Consider the following 19,583-nt stretch of genomic DNA (forward strand, 5'->3'; position numbering starts at 1 on the left):
TGCAACCATCATAAATATGAGTCAGTTACCAAGTGTCTGAATTTTGATCATATGACCATGGTTATAAATCATTTTTAGTGCTGTGGTAACTTTGAACAGTTACTAAATGAACCGTTATAAGATGAAGACTATTTGTATTCATGTATGGCACACAATGCAAGTATATAATCCATGCATACCAAAGTTCTTGGAACTTTGTTATTGCATGGTGTTATGAAATATTTGAACACAATCCAAGGGACATATATTTAAAGTGTGTCAACTGCATAATGTTCTAAACATATATTGATATGTGCTTCCTTCATCCTGTGGCATGTGGCGTGTGGCATGTGCTAATGCACCCAATTGGAAAAATATCTTCATGCTTGCTAATTCTGCTAACAGTTCCACATGTTGGGATATGATAATACTGTCTTTGAACTGAGATTTGCAATCAAGTTGGTTCAATTGTCCAAGACCACATAGATAATTTTTCTCCAAAACTCTGTGTCCCCAACCTGGTCATCCAGATCTTCCAAACAGTGCACCCATTGCTACTGTAATAGTCCATCCACCTTGCTGCTGAGCATCCTCATTTTCTCTTTCCATCTTTTTCAGCATTATAGACTTTTTTTTTAGAGAGCTGGATATTTGTATGATATGTCCTTAACATGATGATTTGAGCCTGTTCATGTATGCCTTGAATTGATTTATTCTATGAACCATTTATTTGTTTTTTAGTTTTCCATGGTATTCTCAGGAGTTTTCTCCATCATCAAAATTTAAAAGTATCAATACTTATTCTCTCCTGTTTCTTGGAAATCCAACTTTCATAGTCCATAAAGTGTCACATTGAAAAATATTAACTGCAACATTTCAATCTTTGTAGATATTGGCATATTCCAGCAATCTGCATATTTTTTCAAGGTCTTCACTGGTGCTCTACAATTTGCTAAAATACAGTATATTTCTTGACTGCTGGTTCTTTTACTGTTGATTGCAATGACTCCACTAGGTAGACCAGACTAGGAATCAGCTTCACAGATAAGCTAAAACTACTTTTACTGACATTTGCTATAATAACAGAATCTTGCAAGTCTGATTGTGCTGTACTTCCCCCTCCTTTTTATAGTTCCATGAAATAGGGAAGCATCTGCCTGAATCACTTTCAAATGTTATCTATTATAGATTTAAGAAATGCTTCAACTCCTTTGCCCACTCCAATAAGATAATCTTTCTTACTCCCTTAAAAAAGCTGATTCTAAAAGGCACTGATCCACCACTTTAATTCATTGTCAATTCTAGGGCTGGTTGGGACATCTGTTGCTGTTAGTTTGCACTTCTTTATATTTAATCTTACTCGCAATCTTTGACTACAGTCCTTGTATTACTAGTTCATATGCATTTTGACTTTCAGAATAGTACCATCCATTAACTCAGGTTATTGATGTCTCTTTCTCTAATTTTAAAATCATGCTCATATTCTTCTAATCTATGTTTACTCAATATATATTCAGCATATATATTTATTTGAATGAATAAGGATAATGTATTCAGCTTACTTCACTTCTTTGCAGCCAGTTTGTTGCATCAAGTTCTAACAGGCTTCATAACCCACAATATATAAAAGTAATCCTCAACTTATGACTGTAATTGAGTCTGTAATTTCAGTCATAAATTGTGACAGTCATAAAGCAGGTCAACACATAACCGTGTCTGATTTTATGATCTTTTTGGCAGTGAACTTGGTGGTGGTAAAGCAAACTCCGTGATTATTAAGAGAACCCATTGTTTGCTATGGGATATTTTTTAGCTGGCTTGAAGTGAGGTACAGAAGAGATAGAGATTCATAAAGACTGCTAGGAAGTTTGTGCAGTTCACTAAAGGGGACTTACAATATGCAAAATCTCTGCATCAAGTTTCAAATAAAAGAAACAGAAAGAAAGGGGGAAAGATTGTTCTCTCCTAACGTTTCTATGTCTGTCTGTGTTCTTTTCCTTCTTCATAACAGAATCAAATGCATTTTAAAAAACAAAAAACAAATCACTTACCAAAATCTCAATACTTCTGCTCAGTTCTCTAAATTCTGCTGAAGTCTGTTTTTCAAAGTTAGGCTGATATTTCACATTATTGATTCTAAAGGAAGCATTGTAAAAGAATAACTTCTGATCTGCATATGAAGGGAAAGAATGAAAGCATTTATATCATAATATCAATTAACTTACAAGAATGAAACACAATTGAGCAATCATCATTAGAGGGAATTTTCTAATAATTTAGAGGTTTTAGAGGAGTAACTATCATATGAAAGACATATTTTAACTCTGAAGCAAAGGATTTTAATATATTTCCTGTATTTTTTATGGGAAGAAAAAAGACCATGTAGAATAGGTTGACCTGGATTATGAATGGTATCACAAAAATTGGTCCTAGATAAGTTAAGTTATTGATTTTTGGAGCTATCAGATAGAGTGTATGTCAAGTGAAAGAAGCCAAGGCTAGTTCAAACAATTACTCATCCACAAAGAAATAATTAACTATGTCTTCTCATGCTTGATGGTTGGCAAGTCTCATAATTGATCCTCCTTTCCTCTTTTTAGAATTTTCAGTGAAAGGATTAAAATTTCTTGGTGAAAGTCCAGAATCAGGAGTTGGCTACATTCTGCTAAGATGCAAATGATGCAATATACATGTATATCAGTATATGCACACTGATATATACAGAGAACCTTTTCAATCAGGTTCCAGTCCTGTAAAACAATACACGAGCAGGTTCTTCCTTTGATTTATCAGACAACATTCACCATCTCATCAGTGCAATGGGGTTTATCTGCCAAGGGTGGTTTTCAAGCAGCTTACTAATTCTATTACCTTATATCCAAATTTTAAGACTTGCAGCAGCTCTACCAATGTTTCAGCCCTCCAATATAGACCAGACTTGGAAACCAAAGATAGGGAAGTTAATACAGGGAGTCCTTGCCTTACAACCATTCATTTAGTGACTGTTTGAAGCTACAACAGCACTGAAAAAAGTGATTTATGATTGTTTTTCACACTTACAACCATTGTAGCACCCCCATGGTCACATGATCAAAATTCAGACACTTGGCAACTGGCATGAAATTATGGCGGTTGCAATGTCCCAAGGTCATGTCATCACCTTTTGTGACTTTCTGACAAGCAAAGCCAATGGAGAAGCCAGATTCACTTAACAACTACTAGTGTTACTAATTTAACAATTGCAGTGATTTACATAACAATTTTGGCAAGAAACGTCATAAAATGGGGCAAAACAATAACTGTCTTGCTTAGCAATGGAAATTTTGCGCTCAACTGTGGTCATACTATAGGTGGTCCTTGACTTAATGACCACAATTGGAACCAAAAAATTTGTCACTAAGTGATACATTAAGAAAGGTACCACAACTCCAATGGAAGAAGAGATCCTGCATAAAATTTTATCATGTGCTGAGATGGACAGGCTTACAATGATTATGAAAGACAAGAGAGAACACGAATACTTCGAAATCTGGGGCAAATTTTACCGTTGGTATGAATTAAGGAGAACTGCTCGGACTTCAAGTTAATGGTAGAATTAAAAGATATATATAACTGTACATATAATTGTATATATAATTGTATTGTGTAGAAGATGAGGCTTATATAGAGGTTAAGAATGATGTATTAAGCTTTTGTACATCATTGTTGTTTTAATTGTATTATGAATAAAAATATTTTAAAAAAAGAAAGGTATCACATGACTACATCCAATTTTACAACCTTTTTTTTAAACTACAGCTATTAAGCAAGTCACTGTAGCATTAACTGAGACATCATCTGACCACAATTTGTTACCTTCTATACCAGCTTCCCTATTGATTTTGTTTTTGGAAACTGGTTGGGAAGGTCAGAAATAGTGATCATATGACTACATAGCACCACAACTGTCATAAGTGTGAGCCAGTTACTGAGCAACCCAAATCACAATTATGTGACTGTATGGATGGTCATAAATGCATGGACTAATTATTAGTCACTTCTTTCAATGACTTCATAATTTCAGTCTCTAAATAAATAACTGGAGGTCAAAGACTACTTGCCTAAAGTTATAGTAACAGAATTTTGCAAGTCTGAAAGTATTCCCTTCTCTCTTTTTTCTTCATGAGAACTAGGGAGGGTCATATCTGATATGCTTTCTCAAATTACATTTCTGCCCTGGACTCAGATGTCTTTCATCTGACTATTGTCTTGGTTGTAGCTCTTCATCGTATTCTTCAGGATTATTCTTTCCACCCATTACCTAATGCTATATTTGGCAGGATATAACAGGATCATACTTTGCATTGGATGATACACCAACACAGAGATCAGACATAGGAAAATATTGCCAATCCATAATGCATATGTTATGTTGTTTGGCAGATGACCTTCCTTGAAATGGTCCAGTTGGAATAAAAGTAGCTATAAATCCTTCAGGAAAGAATTGCATTACATAATTTTTTACTTCTGATTGTTGAAAGATTTTCAAGCACTAAGCCATTCAAATCATATGGACTGAAAAATAAATATACTTACCATATATCAAAAAATACACAAGCAAGCCAATGGCAGTGGCTAAGATCAGCAATATCGCTAACACAATCAAAGCAATCATCCATGGCTCCCAAGGTCTAGTTCTTGACCTAGCCATTCTGAGAAGATGGGCAAACATAAGATTTTGTAGAAGACACAGTGAACTTTAAGTAGTGCAGTTAATTTCTGCTATAATCTACTTCTGGGTTGTTGTTGTTTAATGTTTATGAACATTAAATGTTTCACAAATGAATAAATTAAAAATATTACTGAACTAGTAATAAATTAACTGCATTAATCTTCATTCATTCATTCATTCATTCATTTATTATACCAATTGCAATTGCATCTTACAATTTCAATAGTAGTAGGCATACGTTGGTTTAAAGTGAACAGAATGCTTGATAAGAAAAATAAGAAAAGTAATGGCAGTTGAAAATAAACTCAGCTCTAATCCTAAAAAAGACAAATTCACAGTGATGAGCTCGTCTAAACTCCAGACCTCAAAGGAATATACAAATCTTCAGCAACTCCTGAAATGCTAGCAGGGTTAGAGCTCCATGAATTTCAGGATATAGTGTTTTAGAAGGCACGTTCTGCAGCAGAAAAGCCATACTTCTTTGGGCCAGTCTTATGGTCCTGTTTAATAAATGAAACCAGAGCACAGCCTACCTATTAGACCTAGTGGGTTGGGAAGAAACAAATAGAATAAAGCAATCTCACAAATAATTATTTACTTTGAAATCATTTTGCCATCTCCTTTCTAAATTATAACTATTTAACTTAATTCCCATATTTTCCAAACTACATAAAGTAGGCAGGCTCAGCACAAGTGAAGAAATTTAGTCATGCTTTAAAAAAAAATTTTTTTGTCATATACAGTGGCCATTGGTTTTTTAGTGTCTAGTGTATTAATTCTGAACTATAAGATCAACATTACATAAGATTTATGCATTTATGCTTAAAATAAAGTGGGAAACCCGCAGCTCTCAGCTACATCTTGGATTTGCAGTTTTAAAACTTTGACTGTTGCCACCTAGAGGCTAACTGTATAAATAGCTGTGCAGCTACTTCTGTTCTGAGTTAATAAATTTTTTTTAATAGCGGCATTTTTTATTTCAATTTTTTCATTACATTCATAAAAAGTACTTCAGATAAAGAATAAAGTAAATTTATACACACAACATTCGGTATTGCTCACCCATTTCCCCCCAAACCACATCCACCCTCTAACCTCTTCTCTCACTTCCCTCTTTCCCTCTTCTTCCTCACTCTCCCCCTCTCCTCCTTCTCCTCAACCTTCCTACTTACTTCTCCCCTTTCTCCTATCTTCTCACTCTGGATGCGATCCAGGGGAAATGCCCGAGCAATTCCTCTCTCCAAGTTAAAACATCAATAGTATATACAAAAAACAACCACAACTATTTCTACTTATCTGACCTATTTAACCTGCAACCCATCCTCCCCCACCCCCTCCCCGACCCCCTCCCCCTGCCCCCTCCCCCCCAACTTCTCAGAGCCAAGTACAGGGTTATACAAACATATTAAACATAATCTATGTGAGTTTACTAATTATACAATAACCAAAATCATACTAACCCTTAACTCTCTTCAAACTTTAACATCATAATTTGATAAACAAATCCATTATTCATAAAATAAATGAATTTTTATAGTTCCATATTTCTTCTGAACATATTCTATCTATTTTCTCCATACAATAACATACCTCTCTTGTGAACGATCCTTTAAATAAGCAGAAATTTTAGCCATTTCTGCTAAATTAGAAATCTTAAATACCCATTCTTCTAAAGAAGGCAGAGAGTTTTTCTTCCAATATTGACCCACCAATAATCTTGCTGCTGTTATTAAATTTAACATTAAAATAGTTTCTTTAGCATCAAAATCCACAAAAATACCCAAAAGAAATAATTGGGGAGTAAACTTAATCTTAAAAATCTTTTGAATGTTCCACCAAATCATAATCCAAAAGGCTTTAATATTTTTACAAGTCCACCAAACATGAAAATAAGTTGCATCCAAGCTACCACATCTCCAACATTTAGGTTGCAGGTTCAGGTACATACAAGACAACTTTTTAGGATCCAGATGCCATCTATAAAATCATGCAAGACTTCCTAAAGCTTTTTTTGATTTAAAGGATGATTTGGAACTTAGAGACATTTGGAGAGAATGGAACATTCAGGAAAAAGATTTTACCTTTTTTTCAGATAGGCACCAATCTTATTCTAGAATTGACTTTTTTTTAGTTACTAATGATTTCTTTTCTAGGGTGAAGAATACCAAGATATTTCCTAGAATAATTTCAGATCATAGTCCTGTATGGTTGGAAATTTCGCTGGAAGAAGGGACTAGAAGGTCTTGGAGGTTGAACGAGAATTTATTTAGATATGAAGAGAATATACAGAGATGTAGAGGTTATTTAAAGGAATTCTTTGCTTGGAACATGAATAAGGGTACCTCGATGCCAATGGTATGGGATTCTAGTAAAGCATATATGAGAGGGATTTTGATTTCTATGAATAATGCTCATAGACGTAAACAGACTCAGAAACGTAAAGACTTGGAAGATGAGATTAAATGTAAGGAAAAGATTTTAATATCAAACCCAATGGATAATAACTTAAAGGTTTCTATAACTCTGCTTAAGGAGCAATTTAATATGTTAATAGCGGATCAGATGGCAACTAATTTGAGGTATATGAATCCATTTTGTAATGCAAATAAACCCGGTAGATGGTTGGCTTATCAATTATGTAAGAAACAGAAATCAAGGACTATAGATAAAATAATTTATAAAGGTAAAGAAGTGTATCAACAAAATTTGATTAAAAAGATTTTTTTAGATTTTTATTCAAAGTTATATGCTAGTGAAACTATACAAACTTCAGACATAGAAAAATATTTACAGGAAGCACATTTTCCTAGACCAACGTGATGGGATTAACGGTTTAATTACTTCTGAAGAGATTATTTCTGCAATTAAACAATTGAAGGTTGGCAAGACTCCAGGTACTGATGGACTAACAGCAATTTATTATAAGATGCTATCTGAAGAAATGATAGAACCATTAAAGGAACTTTTCAATGATATTTTATTGGGAGCAGAGCTACCTCCATCTTGGAGAAGGGCTTTTATATCATTGATTCCAAAGGAAGACCAGGATCTGTCCCAACCTAGAAATTATAGGCCTATATCTCTTTTAAATACAGATTATAAGATTTTTGCAAAGATACTGGCAAATAGATTAATGCAGGTTTTGAAACAATTGATTCATACTGACCAATCTGGATTTATAATGGGAAGGTATAAAGGTATATGAAATATAATGTAAGACAAATTGTTAACTTACTAGAGTATTTGGATAAGAACAACCAAATCCCTGCTGCTTTAATATTTATAGATGCTGAGAAAGCTTTTGATCAATTAGATTGGAAATTTTTTTTGAAAGTTGTAGAGGAAATGAACTTTGGAGACAAATTTTTGTGTGCTCTCAAGGCCATATATCAGCAACAATCGGCACAAATTATAATTAATGGGGGATTAACAGATGTATTTAAAATAGGAAAAGGTAGAAGGCAGGGTTGTCCCTTATCCCCCTTGTTATTTGTATTAACAATGGAGATTTTACTTATTAAAATTTGAGATTCATCTAGATTAAAGGGAATAAAAATAAGTAAGATTGATTATAGGCTGAGAGCTTTTGCTGATGATTTGGTTGTGACGTTATCCCACCCAACAGATTTGGTCAGAGACTTAGTTGAAATTTTAGCGCAGTATGGACAGGTCTCTAGTTTTAAGGTGAATAAGAACAAAACTAAAATATTATTGAAAAATATGTCTATGAAGGGAAAAGATATTATAGTTGAAGCAACAGGTTATGAAGTAGTTAATAAGGTTAAGTATTTAGGAGTATATATCACAATATCTAATGGAAAATTGTATAAGAATAATTATGAACACTTATGGGTAAAAGTACAAAAAGATTTAAATAATTGGCAAAAATTACAACTATCGTTGCTGGGGAGAATCTCAGTAGTAAAGATGAATGTTCTACCAAAGTTTCTTTTTTTGTTTCAGATGATACTTATCTTAAAAAAGGGTGCTAATTTGGATGAGTGGCAGAAAGGTATCAATAAATTTATCTGGGGTGGGAAGAAATCAAGGATAAAGTTTAAGATTTTGCAAGACACTCGAGAAAGAGGTGGACTTAAAGCACCTAATTTGAAATTATATTATGATGCGGCCACTTTAACTTTAGTAAGTGATTGGCTTAATTTAACAAATAAAAATATTCTTGCTCTTGAAGGTTGGGGTTTATTATATGGTTGGCATGCATATTTAATTTTTGACAAGAAAGTAGATCTGGTTTTTAAGTCACACATTTTAAGAAATACTTTACTTCGAGTTTGGAAGAAGTATTATTATAAGTTAAATTATAAAATACTTATTTGGGGGATTCCTGGACAAGCAATTCAGGGGGTTTCTATTTCGTCTGAAGAATTACTTATTTGGTCGGGTACTGATTGGCAACTAAAGTCTTCAGATTTGTTAAGGCAAGAAAATATTTTACATTCATGGTTTCAATATTTGCAAATAGTGGAGAGGTGGACTTTAGATAAGAAAGTGGGAATCACCTTAGCACATGAAAATTTGGTAATTCAGATTAAAAATCAGAAATATGCTCATATTAAAAGAATTTACAATGAGTTAATAAAATTGGATTCGGAAACAGAGCTAGTAAAAGATTGTATGATTAAATGGGCTCAGAATATTCAGGAACCGATTTTATTGGATTTATGGGAGTTAATTTGGATTAGAAATGTTAAATTTACGCATGCTCAAAATTTTAGGGAAATTTTTTGTTCTGAGTTAATAAACTTGTTTGCTGTTTCAATACTCTGCCTCGTTCAATGCCTAAAGAACCAAAGATATAACAGTGGCAACGAGGATGGGATGTGCTGCTTCATTGAGGGAGCTTGAAGTCACTAGGGGGTGAGGTCAGCACAGAGCCTGACAGGAACTACGTCCCCCCCCCTCGGTCTGTCAGCAAGCCATGCTGGAGACCACCACACCCTAAAGATCCATCCTAGGGCCTACACAGAAGCCAGCAGCGCAAGGCATTGAACGAAGAAACAAACCACCGTGGTGAAGATCGGGAAGCTCGAAGAATTCAATGTAACTCATCTGGAGAGATGGGCGTCCTACATCTCCCGCGTCAAAAATTACCTCTGCGCCAACTAGGTTGCCGAAGATAAATTGAAGGCCACGACACTGCTCTGCATCTGCGGCCCTGCCACCTTTGACATTGCAGAGAACCTGGTTGCCCCGGCTCCGCTCGAGTCAGTCACCTATGTGGATTTGAAAAAAAAGTTCCGAGACCTCTTTGAGCCCAAGTTATCCATTATAGTGTGGAGGCACGCTTTTGAGCAGTGGGAGCAACAACCTGGCGAGTCTGCAACAGAATTCATTGCTGTTCTACATCAAGCATCCTGACTCTGCAATTTCACAGATTTGGAGTCTGCGGACTCCAGAATTGAGAGCTCCAACAAAAACTGTTTGCTAAGGAGACTCTCTTGCTACAAGAGGCCTTGAAGGAGATCATGGTGGACAAAGCCACCGGAGGGGCCATTAAAGCACTGCGGCCCTCCAAAAGCACGCCAAGCACCGAAGCTGTCCACCATGAGGACGCCGAGCTAATGGAAGATACCAACTCAGACTACGAAGTCAACCAGCTACGAAAGCACCCAGAGAAGGGACTGCAGCCAGCTGAGAAGGCAGTTCCGTTCCTTAGATGCATGGGCTGCAGAGGCCGCCATCAACGTGTGGATTGCCGAATCTGAACTACAATGTGTCGGGCCTGTGGCAAACCAGGCCACATTGCTGCCATCTGCCGAGGTCATCAGAGGGACCGCCCGAAAGAAGACACATTCAGAAGCGGTACCAGGGGCTTGGGTCAACACCGAGTAGGATTCTGCTCCAGCCGAAGGAGTGTATTCTGCACTGGTGCCCATTGCCCCCTAAAACAGAAGCTTAGACTACAGATCAAGCTTCAGGAAGTTCCATGCAGGATGGAACTGGACACGGGTTCAGCCATGTCCATCATTTCACAAGGAACATTCAGGCACCTATGCCATCATAGCAACAGATGGGCCAAGCTCTGGCCGTCTAATCTACTACTCACAGACTTCCAAAACTCCTGAGTGGCAATCAAAGGCAAAGTCACACTTCTGGTGGAATTCAAGGGGTTCAAGGGGCCACTAAATGTCACAGTAGTGGAAGGCCAATGCACAAGCCTCATAGGGCTCAATGGTTTTGATGCATTGGGCATTCAAGTAACCGGCATTCATCGAACACAAGCGGCAGATCTGTCTGTAGTCTGCCAACAATTCACGGATGTTTTCAGTTCTAGTCTAGGAGAGTACAAGGGTCCCCCGATTGCCCTCAAGCTTGATCCTATCGTAACTCCAATACAGATCAAGCCTTGTAGAGTGCCTTTTGCGTTAAAACCCAAAATCAATGCAGAGCTGAATAAGCTAGTGGAACAAGGGGTACTGCAGGCCATAGACAGTGGGGTGTGGGAGACCCCCATAGTAACTCTATTAAAGACCAATGGGGAAGCGTGAATATGCGCTGACTATAAATGCACCCTCAACAGGGCACTTCAACAGCACGCGTACCCTGTGTCAGTTGTCAGCCATATTTTGGCATCATTGCAAGGAGGCTGCGTGTTCGCCAAATTAGATTTGGCACAGGCCTATCAACAACTGCCTGTGGATGAGGCCACGGCGGTAGCCCAGACCATTGTCACCCATAGGGGGGCTTTTAAGATTAAGCGCCTACACTTCAGGGTTAGTGTAACCCCAGGGCTGTTCCAGGGAGTGATGGAGTGCACACTCAAGGGAATTCCAGGGGTTTGCCCCTACTTTGTTGATGTCCTCATTGGTGGGGATCGGTTGATATTCTGGATGAATGACTTAAGGCCGTCCTTTAGTGGTTCCGTGACGCGGAACTTAAACTGAAAAAAGAAAAGTGCAAGATTGGGGTAGAATCAACCAAGTTTCTTGGTTTCCACATCAATGCCAAAGGCATTCATCTGGCAGAATCCAAATTAAAAGCAATTCAGCAGGCCCCAAGGCTGAAGTCAAAGGGAGAGCTTCAGGCTTTCCTAGGCCTTTTGAATTTTTACCATCCCTTTCTCCCAAACAAGACCGCAGTGGCAGATCTGTTACACCGGCTCTTGGATAGACAAGCTCAATGGCAGGGACCAGTGTTCATGAGAGTAGCTTCCAAGCAGTCAAATCACTGCTGTCGTTGAATTCAGTTCTCATTCATTTCAATGAGCAGCTGCCTGCCTGCATTGTGTGTGATGCATCTCCGTATGGGGTTGGGGCTGTGTTAAGCCATTTAATGGCTGATGGGAGGCAGAAGCCCATCGTGTATTACTCCAGGACCCTATTGTCTGCAGAGCGCAACTACGTGCAAATTGCCAAGGAGCTTCTGGCCATTGTGGCCGGAGTTAAAAAGTTCCATGAATACTTGTATGGCCGCCAGTTCACAGTCTTCACTGATCACAAGCCACTCCTAGGGTTGTTCATAAACAAACAGACACCTCAGATTCGGTCTCCTTGAATGCTGAGGTGGTCTATCTTCCTGTTAGCCTACAGCTACAGGATGATTCACAAACCAGGCAAGGAAATGGGTCATGCAGATGGCCTGAGCAGGTTGCTCCTGCCACATGTGGAGCCAGATTCAGCTCCGGCTGCACACATCCTGGTTATCCAGGATTTGCCAGAATCTCCCCTTCACACTGGGGACATAGCTGCTGAGACAGCAGCTGACAAAATGCTGAGTCATGTGCTAAACTGGGTACACACAGGATGGCTGGACAAATGTCCAGGGCCAGAATTTCAAAGTTTCTTCATGAGAAAAGATGAGCTTTCAGCTCATAAGGGGTGCATCCTTTGGGGAAGTAGGGTCATAGTCCTGAGCTCTTTAAGGCCCAGGGTCCTAGAGTCTCTGCACGAGGGTCATCTGGGAATAGTCCGGATGAAGGCATTTGCAAGGAGCTACCTTTGGTGGCCAGTGCTAGATAAAGCCTTCGAGGCCCAAGTACATGGTCACTACACATGCCAGCAATCAAGACCAAAGTTGCCGCAAGTCCCTGTCCACCAATGGGAGGACACACACAGACCATGGTCAAGAATCCACATCAATTTTGCCAGGCCCTTTCAGGGACAGCTGTTTCTAATAGTGGTAGATACCCATTCTAAATGGTTAGAGGTCGCACCACTTCCTACTATGACTACTGCCAGGATCATCCAGGAACTGTGCAGGATCTTTGCAATATACGGACTTCCAGACATGTTAATCTCAGACAATGGGGATCAGTTTACTGCTTCTGAATTTCAGTCTTTCCTCAAGGCAAATCTAATATTGCATGCCACATCGTCTCCCTTTTACCCGGACTTGAATGGCCAAGCGGAATGCATGGTCTGCACAACCAAGGAATCACTAAAAGGGATTGTCACAGGGGATTGGCACCACAGATTGGCAGATTTTCTACTCTGCCAATGCACAACTCCCTGTACTGCCATGGGCAGAAGCCCTGCCGAACTCAGATGGGGCCGTTTGATCACCAAGGTGGATAGGTTGCACCCCGACCAGGTTGCCTCAGACTCTGCTCAACCAAAGGCACCTCAAAATTTGCAAGTGGGTGACTGGGTTTGGACCTGGAATTATGGGCAAGGGGCTTTGTGGGTTGTTAAGGTGTCGGGACCATTCTCTTATGAGGTGGTCCTGGAAGATGGGCAAGTCATTCGCTGGCACATTGACCAGCTGTATTGGAGGCTAGAGAACAGTCTCTGGCTCAGGCCTCTCAAGAGGGCCACACATAAGGGCTGTGCGACAGTGTCCCAACAGAGGAGCTTGCACGCTCCAACAGAACTCTTAGTCAAGGAGATGGGGAAAAGGCCATAGGGGAATTTCCCCCAGACAGACAGACAGTATCTGCTGAACAGGACTGGCACTGAGGGACAGCCCTGCAGACATTGCTGCATGATTGGACTTTGGTTTGGGCTGACCAGGACTGGCCAGCCAAAAGATCCCAAGTCAACCTGACTTCACTGGACCTCAGAGTCCTGGTCTACCCAGCTGGGCAGGTGAGCGGGTAAACCGGGAGACCCCTACAACCTCTAGACATTCAGAATGGTCAAGAAGGCCGTCTAAATATCTGCAGGACTATGTACTATGTACTATGCAGTTGAGAGTTTGAGCCATCTAGGGGGAAGGGGTGTAATGTATTGGCTACAACTTGCTTAATGTCTGACCTAGATTGCTGTATTGTTTAACAGTTGCTGTTACTGAAAGTCACTGAAAGTCAGACTGGATGTCTCCAAGCTGATAATGAGGTTTGGGGTGGGAAACTGTTACTTTAAACCTATTGGTTGCCAGCTAGAGGCTAACTCTACCACTCTACAATGCCTTGGTAAGGCCACACTTGGAATACTGCATCCAGTTTTGGTCACCACGATGTAAAAAAGGTGTTCAGACTCTAGAAAGAGTACAGAGAAGAGCAACAAAGATGATTAGGAAACTGGAGGCTAAAACATATAAGGAACGGTTGCTAGAATTGGGTATGTCTAGTTTAACGAAGAGAAGGACAAGGGGGGACATGATAGCAGTATTCCAATATCTCGGGCTGCCATAAAGAAGAGGGAATCAAGCTATTTTCCAAAGCACCTGAAGGCAGGACAAGAAGCAACGGGTGGAAACTAATCAAGGAGAGAAGCAACCTAGAACTAAGGAGAAACTTCCTGACAGTAAGAACAATTAATCAATGGAACAGCCTGCCTCCAGAACAAGTAAATGCTCCAACATTGGAAGTTTTTAAGAAGAGACTGGACAGCCATTTGTCCAAAATGGTGTAGGGTTTCCTGCCTGAGCAGGGGATTGGACTAGATGACCTCCAAGGTCTCTTCCAACTTTACTACTATTACTAATTGTATAAATAGCTGTGCAGCAGCCTTTAGGGCTGCTTCTGTTCTGGTAATAAACTTGTTTGCTGTTTCAACACTCTGCCTCGTTCAATGTCTAAAGAACCAAAGATATAACAAACCAGACTATTGAAAAGTTAGTATCCTGCTCATACACTATAAAGATCAGAGCTAGCTCTACCTTATGAGGAATGAAGCAATAGGCAGAATAGAACAGAATGATAAAATAGGATGGACAATCTTAATTCATGCTTTTCTAGATATGTCCTGTGTGCTCTCATCTAGAGTATTATATTCAGGTGCAGTATTCTTCAATATTTTCATAAAGGATTTAGTTAAGAGAATAGAAGGAGAATTCATCAAATTTGTAGACAACATTAAGGTGGCAGGAATAGCCAACATCCCAGAAGATAGGCTCAAAATCTATCTATATCTATCTGTGGTATGACAAAGTAAAAGTTAACTCTGTTTTAAGATTCATGCTATTAGGCAATTGATTGCATGTGTATGGTAGAAGTATAAAAGAAGATTATCTGATAAAGTGCCACTTTGGCTATCTCTTCATTAAGAACTAAATAGAATAGAGATGATTTTGGGATGTAAATGGATGACACATCAAGACTAATTGATATTTGAAAAAGAGGGATTTAAGATAAAGATGAGAACAACTAATAAGTGAAAGATTTATTTGAGATGGGTTTAATTATTACAGAATTTTTTAAAGATTTAAACGATAAAAAAATTGTTTTCACAGGAACTAAAACTGAATTGGATGTTAATTTATGTTCTAAAGATAATTGGACAAGTATATAAAATGTTATTCAAGCTGAATCTAGAACAGACATGTTAAACTCAAGGCCTGCCAACTAGATCTGGCCCATGATGTGTTTACATCTGGCTTGCAAGCAGACCAGGAGGAGGAGTGGTTGAATAGTTACCTCGTCATTTCTTCGGGAATCTTGTCAGTGGCAGCAGCACTACAGAGGAAGGGCAGCGGGAGCCTCTCCAAACATATGGAGCTGTGCTGCAGCAGTAACCACAGGGCTGGGTGGACATGGCTAAAGCACTCTCTGCCTGAAAGCAAGTGGCTGGCAAGGAAAGGAAAGGGAGGAAAGGAAAGAGAAAGGATGGAAGGCACTTGGGTGATGTGTTTCTTTAGTTCTTCCCCTTCCCTGCCTCGGTGCCTTTCCTTCCTCCTCTTCCTTCACCTGTGCTGCTCTCTTCCTTCACCAAGTAGCCACTCTCATCGCAGATTTTTCCCCAAAGACATGAGGAAATGTGAGGCAGAGGGCTCACGCGGGCTGGGCCTGGACCAAAGCTAGTCGAGAAACCACATGCTGCTCAAGTGCACTTGCTTTCTTCAAAGCTGCTTGATGCCCCTCCGGGCAAGAGATCTGTGGCTTGGTCTCTCTACTGCTCAGACTCTCCCATCTCAGGTTATTGGGACCTTAAGAGTGCCACAAAGAATGCAGCCCCCTGATACCCCAGAAGTCTTACATGCAACTGGCCCTTTGATAGCAGTCATAATGCTGATGCAGCCCTCAATGAAATTGAGTTTGACACCCTTGATCTAGAAGATGAATATATTAGTATATGGTAAAATGGGCAAAAAATAGGTATAATTTAACACTAGATAAATGGAAAAATGTATGGATGAAGGGACTAAAATTTACATTAAATTATAGTTTGAAAGAAAACTTTTATAAAATGCTGTATTGTTGATGCTTGGCCCCAGATAGACTAGCAAAAATGCTTAAAGGGATTTCTAATAAGTGCTGGAAATGTAGTCAAAATCCAGTTTCATTTTATCATATCTGGTGGCCTTTCAAATATGTGAAAACATACTGAATAAATATAACAATGGCAATGCAAAAATAATTAAGATACAAATATTAATTAAACCTGAAGCTTTTCTTTTAGGGCAAATCAATTGAAAAATGATTCGGGGTGTTATTCCTTCACATGGTGATGGCTGCAAGGATTGTAGTTGCCAAACACTGGAAAGAAAAAGAGATACCAACTGTTGAAGAATGGATTTTGAAATTGACTGAATTGGCAGAGATGGCAAAATTAACTGTTTTGATTAGAGATAATGGACTAGACAGTCCATTATAAGATGAAGATGAAGGTTCATTCTCGGAACTTGTGGGTTGGTTTCCGAATGTTTCATTACCAGGCTAGGTAACATCTTCAGTGGCTTTTAGGGGATATCTGTTTCAGTATTTTTCTGTTTATAAGGGCTTCAGATGTGGGTGTGTGAAGTGAGGGTCTTGTGATGGGTCAAGTGTGAGTCATCAGTGAGAGGTTTGTGATGGGTCTTGTGATGGGGAGGTTACATCAGGTCAGGGTCATTGGGAGGTGAACTGCTGGTGTGGGGACCTTGCATGGGTTGGTTGAGGGTCGGTGCTGTCTCTGGTTGGCTGTGCAGTTGATATGGATTCTGAGGGGTTCGTAGGCTGGTTGTTGATCAATGTGTCTATTGATGGAATTGCTTGCAAGTGCCAGGCTTCGATGAACTCATAAGTATGGCAGGTGGTAGCGTGGCTGATGATTTTAGTGTTGCTCCAATCGAAATAGTATTGTCTGGTGTCAGTGTGGGTAGAAATGAGGAGGAGTCCTAGTGGACAGTCACTTGTATGGGCCAGCAGTGTGCTGCAGCTGCCAAAAAAGTCAATGCAATCCGAGGCTGAATTAACAGAGGAATAGAATCAAAATAATGCAAAGTGTTAATACTACATTATAAGGCCTGGGTAAGACCGTGCTTGGAATACTGCATCCAGTTTTGGCCATCACAATATAAAAAAGATGCTGATACTCTGGAAAGAGTGCAGAATAGAGCAACAAAGATAATTAGGGGGCTGGAGGCTAAAACACATGAAGAATTGTTACAGGAATTGGATATATCTAGCAAAAAGAAGGATTAGGGGCAACATGATAGCAGTATTCCAATATCTGACAGACTGCCACAAAGAAGAGGAGGTCAACCTATTTTCCAAAGTAGCAGAAGGAAAGATAAGAAACAATGGATGGAAACTAATCAAGGAGAGAAGTGAGGGGCACTTGACATGAATTATGTAACTTGTTAACTAACATACCATAAATGCCGGCGTATAAGACGACTTCCGCGAGCGCTGAAATCGGCACCAAAGACGGGGGTCGTCTTATACGCCGAGTCGTCTTATACGCCAGAAATACTGGTAGTTTCCGGCGTATAAGACGACGTTCTAGGAATGCGGCCCGGCTATAAAGACGGGGGTCGTCTTATACGCCGGGTCGCCTAATACGCCGGCATATACGGTAATTACTTTGTATTTGAATTTAACTTATTTCTCTCTTTTATGAGGATTTATCAAACCACTATAAATTAGAAGGTAAGAAAACTTCTAACATTCCTAAACTGAAAATGTAACTACAGAAGAACGGATGGATACTATTTTAATGCAAAACTGGCATTTGGTATGTCTCTTCTTGAACTTCAAACAACCTTTGTAGTTGCTTTACTGTGCAAAGGAGAGGTTATTTTTATCCTGTCCAAACAACTTTCCTTTTGCATTTTTTTGTTGTGTTAACTATAAAAGGGAATGTAAGATGGGTCTTGAGGTTCTCCTTTTTATAGATAGATCCCACATTATCAAGGCACCCTAATAAATTGCTTTTAAATAATTTTCTAAATTGATTGCTTATTGGGAAGGTAAACCAAGGAAGAACCTAGGGCCAAATTTGGCTATCAGAAGTAATCTAGAACTAAGGAGAAATTTCCTGACAGTGAGAACAATGAACCAGTGGAACAGCTTGCCTCCAGAAATTGTGGGTGCTCCATCACTGGAGGCTTTTAAAAAGAGACTGGACAACCATTTGTCTGAAATGGTACAGGGTCTTCTGCTTGAGCAGGAGTTGGAATAGAAAACCTCCAAGGTCCCTTCCAACTCTATTATTCTGTTATTCTGTTATTTAACTTAAATAATCTGAGCTGTCTCCCCATTCAGCATGTGTCATAACGATAAATTAAGTTATTTGTTTGATTTTAATCAGCAAATTATATTTGTGGTGCCAGAATTCTTGAAATATTTGATATGGTTCAGTTGCTAATTTATAAATTGAGGCTTGCTTTACTGTCGCTTAGATAATTGCATGCACACACAAAAAAGGGACAGGATCAAAACCATTATTTTGACTTTTTCTGAAAGCCCACCCATCACACCCCAGATGCTATTGCTCAAAATAGAATGTTAATATTTGTGCTGCACTGAATATTTTAAGCATAAATATGTAGTGAATTAAAATCAACACTGCTATTTTTTGTTAGTGGTCTATAGCACAGATAATGAGGAATGATAATTAATTCTTCAATATAATGTCACTATGTGTAGTATACCACCATGATAATGCAACTGAAATGCATGAGAAATATAAAATACACACTTTTTCAAGTAGACGTACATAACTGAACATCCTATTTAATGGTGTCCATATTTGCCATGGATATATTCATTCCCAATATCCAAAAATATCTAGAAGATTTTAAAGCATTTGATTCTGAAAACAAAATCAATGAAAGATTTTCTCCCTTTAATTTAGTTAGAATGTTCAATTATTTCTTTTTCTCTTCCAGCAAAGTTTTAAGATTTGTTTTCAAAAATAAAGAGGAAGATGCCTAGAGGCATTGACAGAATCTAATGCTTTCAACAAAATGGCAAAAATAGCACTGCACTTTCACAACAAAACTCTGTTCCTTCACATCACAAACACCACCTATTTTATACAGACATGCCACAGCACGATACATATACAAAAGGAAATGAACTGCCATTGATGCAACACTGTTTTTCTCATTTGCACCTTTTTGACTTCCACTGCAGAGATCTTTGAAGATGACATGCATCATCACAAATTATGAAAATACCACATGCCACAATTATATAAGTAATTTTTCTTGGTAATATGTTTTCTTATCTTCTAACTTCAATTACATATCACTCTTGCTTATGGTAGAATACAAACAGTACATTGGAGAA

General features: G+C 38.8%; 1 protein-coding gene across 6 annotated transcripts in view; it reads right to left on the bottom strand.

Moving 5' to 3' along the window:
• Positions 1-19,583, bottom strand: part of LOC120320071 (transmembrane protease serine 11E-like) — a 71,181-nt gene that overhangs the window by 19,461 nt on the left and 32,137 nt on the right. For all 6 annotated transcript variants that reach the window (XM_039369500.1, XM_039369501.1, XM_039369502.1 and 3 more), the window contains 2 exons: positions 4,555-4,670; positions 2,031-2,149 (listed from right to left, as the gene is read on the bottom strand). In XM_039369500.1, the coding sequence (XP_039225434.1) occupies positions 2,031-2,149; positions 4,555-4,669 (234 nt within the window). In that variant the 5' untranslated portion in view covers position 4,670. The remainder of the gene's footprint in view (positions 1-2,030; positions 2,150-4,554; positions 4,671-19,583) is intronic.

Source organism: Crotalus tigris, unplaced genomic scaffold (genome assembly GCF_016545835.1).
Source record: "Crotalus tigris isolate CLP2741 ecotype Arizona unplaced genomic scaffold, ASM1654583v1 scf7180000021159.508159, whole genome shotgun sequence".
Taxonomy (NCBI): domain Eukaryota; kingdom Metazoa; phylum Chordata; class Lepidosauria; order Squamata; family Viperidae; genus Crotalus; species Crotalus tigris.